The sequence below is a fragment of the Naegleria gruberi genome (assembly GCF_000004985.1).
Source record: "Naegleria gruberi genomic scaffold NAEGRscaffold_475, whole genome shotgun sequence".
NCBI classification, from domain to species: domain Eukaryota; phylum Heterolobosea; class Eutetramitea; order Acrasida; family Naegleriidae; genus Naegleria; species Naegleria gruberi.
The window spans coordinates 1-3,082 of record NW_003163006.1 but is presented as its reverse complement, the minus strand read 5'-3'; the positions used below and the strand labels follow the sequence as shown (position 1 = coordinate 3,082).

Genomic DNA, 3,082 nt, shown 5'->3' with positions numbered 1-3,082 from the left:
AAATTATTATTACTATTATCAATATAAAAGTATATCAGATGAGGACATTGCTTGATCAATCATTGAATTAATAAAAGAAACATCTTCAGTTGATAATTCATCTTTTTTACCTTCAATAAAAGATGATGATATTACTAATGTTACTACTATTAATACTGTAAAGAATAATAAAATTAAGGATTTTCTTAGAGTATTGTTGATGGCGGTGTTGATTTTTGAAGAACAACCCTTATGTATGCCTACTACCAATTGTTGTTTAAGAGACATAACATTGTGCTGTAACAGCATTTTTTTAACCGATGATTTTATTAATAATAATAATAAGGCTATTACTCTGAAAATATTGAGGGTTATTGTTGGTGGTTGATTGCTGGCTTAAAATATTTTATTGGGTGGTAGTCTAAAAAATACTATTACTGTTTCCATATTTAGATGGAACAATATTCATCATCATATTTATTCAAGGGTAAATTATGAAAATAAATGAGAATAGTTTAGCTTAATATTACATAAAAACTCAACGCAAGCACTGATTAAATTATTTCGGTCCGCTGATACAATGTCCATACTACAAATTGAGACAATTGATCAAACATTAATAAAGCCTTTATTTATTTGTTGCAGTGAATGAAAAAAATGCCTCAAGGTATGTACAAGATAATTGATGGTCAATTTGAAAGAATTTAATGCCATTATTAATCATGACTATTCATCTTTACTCTCATTAATAATCATCTTTATCCGATGATTAATTAATATCACTCTTCATCAATATCAATACTATCTATTATTATTAATATTTAACTAATAACTAATAATATATAGAAAAACAATTAACAACAGGACAAAACTTTTTATTTGGTGGATTATCAGGATGTTTAGCAACTGTTATTATTCAGTATGTAATGATAATATTATTATACAATGTATTTACAATATTTCATCATCATTTTAATAATACATAATATATTAATAATATATTATACATAATATTATTGTAATAATAATAATAGACCAACAGATTTCTTAAAAACACGTATGCAATTATTAGGAGAAGGTCAAGGTAAAGGATCTTCTAATTTTGTTCAAGTTGCAACTAGTATTGCAAAGAATGAAGGAATTTCTACTTTTTATAAAGGTTTATCTGCTGCTTTATTTAGACAAGTTACTTATACTACTACTAGATTAGGTGTTTTTAATACTTTAATGGATTTTTTATCAAATGTTTGTATTTTTTTAAATTAATAATTAATTAATTATATAAAATAATTAAAAATTAAAAATATAATTAAATATAATAATATAATTAAAAATAATAATAGAAAAATAATAAATCACAACCTAATTTTGCAACTAAATTAGGATGTGGTATGATAGCAGGTGGTATAGGAGCTATAGTAGGTACACCAGCAGATTTATCATTAATTAGAATGACAAGTGGTAGATATAATTATTCAAATATATTTGATGCATTATATAAAATTAGTAAAAATGAAGGAATATTAAATTTATGGAGAGGATGTAGTCCAACTGTCATTAGAGCAATTGTATTAAATGCAGCACAATTAGGTGTTTATGCACAAGCTAAACAATCATTATTATCAAGTCAATTAATTGCTAATGATGGTTTATTATTACATATAAGTGCTTCTTTAATTGCTGGTTATGTTTGTACTGTTGTTTCTATTCCTGTTGATTTGGCTAAAACTAGATTACAATCAATGCAAAAATCATCAAATTCAATACAATATACTGGTAGTATTGATGTTATTACAAAAACTATTAAACATGAAGGTTTATTTAGTTTATGGAAGGGTTTTTGGCCTTACTTTTTCAGATTAGGTCCACAAACTATTTTCACTTTCTTATTTTTAGAACAATTTAAAAATCATTTTGGTCATTAATAAACAATAATATTTATTATTATAATTTAATTTTAATAGATTATTTTATTTTTATAATTTTAATAGATTAATTTATTATTAATTTATAATTTACTATTTTTAATTGGATTACCTAATTCAACAGATCTATTAAAAGCATTAATAACAGCATTCATAACAGTTGATCTAAAATTACCATCTTCTAATGTTTTAACACCTCTAGCAGTTGTACCATTTGGTGACATGACTTGATCTTTTAATTGTGCTGGATGTACATTTATCCACCGTTATTATTATTATTATTATTATTACCACCACTATTATTACCACCACTATTATTATTATTATTATTATTATTACTATTACCATCAGTAGTAGTTAAAGATTGTAATAATAATTTTGCAGACCTAAAACAGTTTGAGTTGCCAAAATTAGAGAAGTTTCTCTTGATAAACCAGTAAAAACACCACCATCTGCTAATGCTTCAATAAACATGAAAACAAAAGCAGGACCACTTCCACTTAATCCAGTAACACAATCTAAATAATTTTCATCAGTTAAAAATACACATTTTCCAATTTTAGAAAATATAATTTCAACAATTTGTTTAAATTTAAAATCATTATTATTTAATGGATGCATAATATATCCACTTGCACTTTCACTTATCATACAATTAATATTTGGCATTACACGTGATAATTTAATATATTTTGTTAAATTTTCATTTTCTAATAAATAATTTTTTAAATTTTGATTTAATTGTTCATAAATGGTAGTTAATTTAAATCCAGCAGCAATACTAATTAATAATATTTCTCTCTTTTCTTTAATAACTTGAATTAAAGAATTATTAATTTGATTAATAACTTGATTTAAATATTGTGGTTTAACTCCTAAAATAATTACTTGACATTTTTGTATTAATTCATTTGATGATTGACATTTTTGTATTTCATTCTTTTTAACACATTCATTTAATATTTTATCAGATGCATCATATCCATATATTTGTTCAGATTTAATTATTTTGGATTTTATTAATCCATAAATTATTGCTCCATTCATTGCACCTGTACCTATAAATCCTATTTTTAATTTATTAAAATTATTATTAAAATTAGAATTATTAGAATTATTAGAATTATTAGAATTATTAGAATTATTATTAGATAAAGATGAGGATGAAGAAGATGAAG

General features: G+C 23.2%; 2 protein-coding genes across 2 annotated transcripts; one reads left to right on the top strand and one right to left on the bottom strand.

The window, feature by feature from the left end:
• Nucleotides 1-636: 636 nt before the first annotated feature.
• On the top strand, nt 637-1,904 carry NAEGRDRAFT_76811 (uncharacterized protein; the record flags this gene model as incomplete). The annotated part of the gene is made up of 4 exons (XM_002668234.1): nt 637-646; nt 826-898; nt 1,014-1,224; nt 1,323-1,904. The coding sequence occupies 4 exons, from the start codon at nt 637-639 to the stop codon at nt 1,902-1,904; spliced, it is 876 nt and encodes a 291-aa protein (XP_002668280.1).
• Nucleotides 1,905-2,261: 357 nt separating this feature from the next.
• Nucleotides 2,262-2,971, bottom strand: NAEGRDRAFT_76810 (uncharacterized protein; the record flags this gene model as incomplete). Its single annotated transcript, XM_002668233.1, has 1 exon — nt 2,262-2,971. A coding segment is annotated over one exon (708 nt), but the record flags the coding sequence as incomplete, so codon positions are not given.
• Nucleotides 2,972-3,082: the final 111 nt, after the last annotated feature.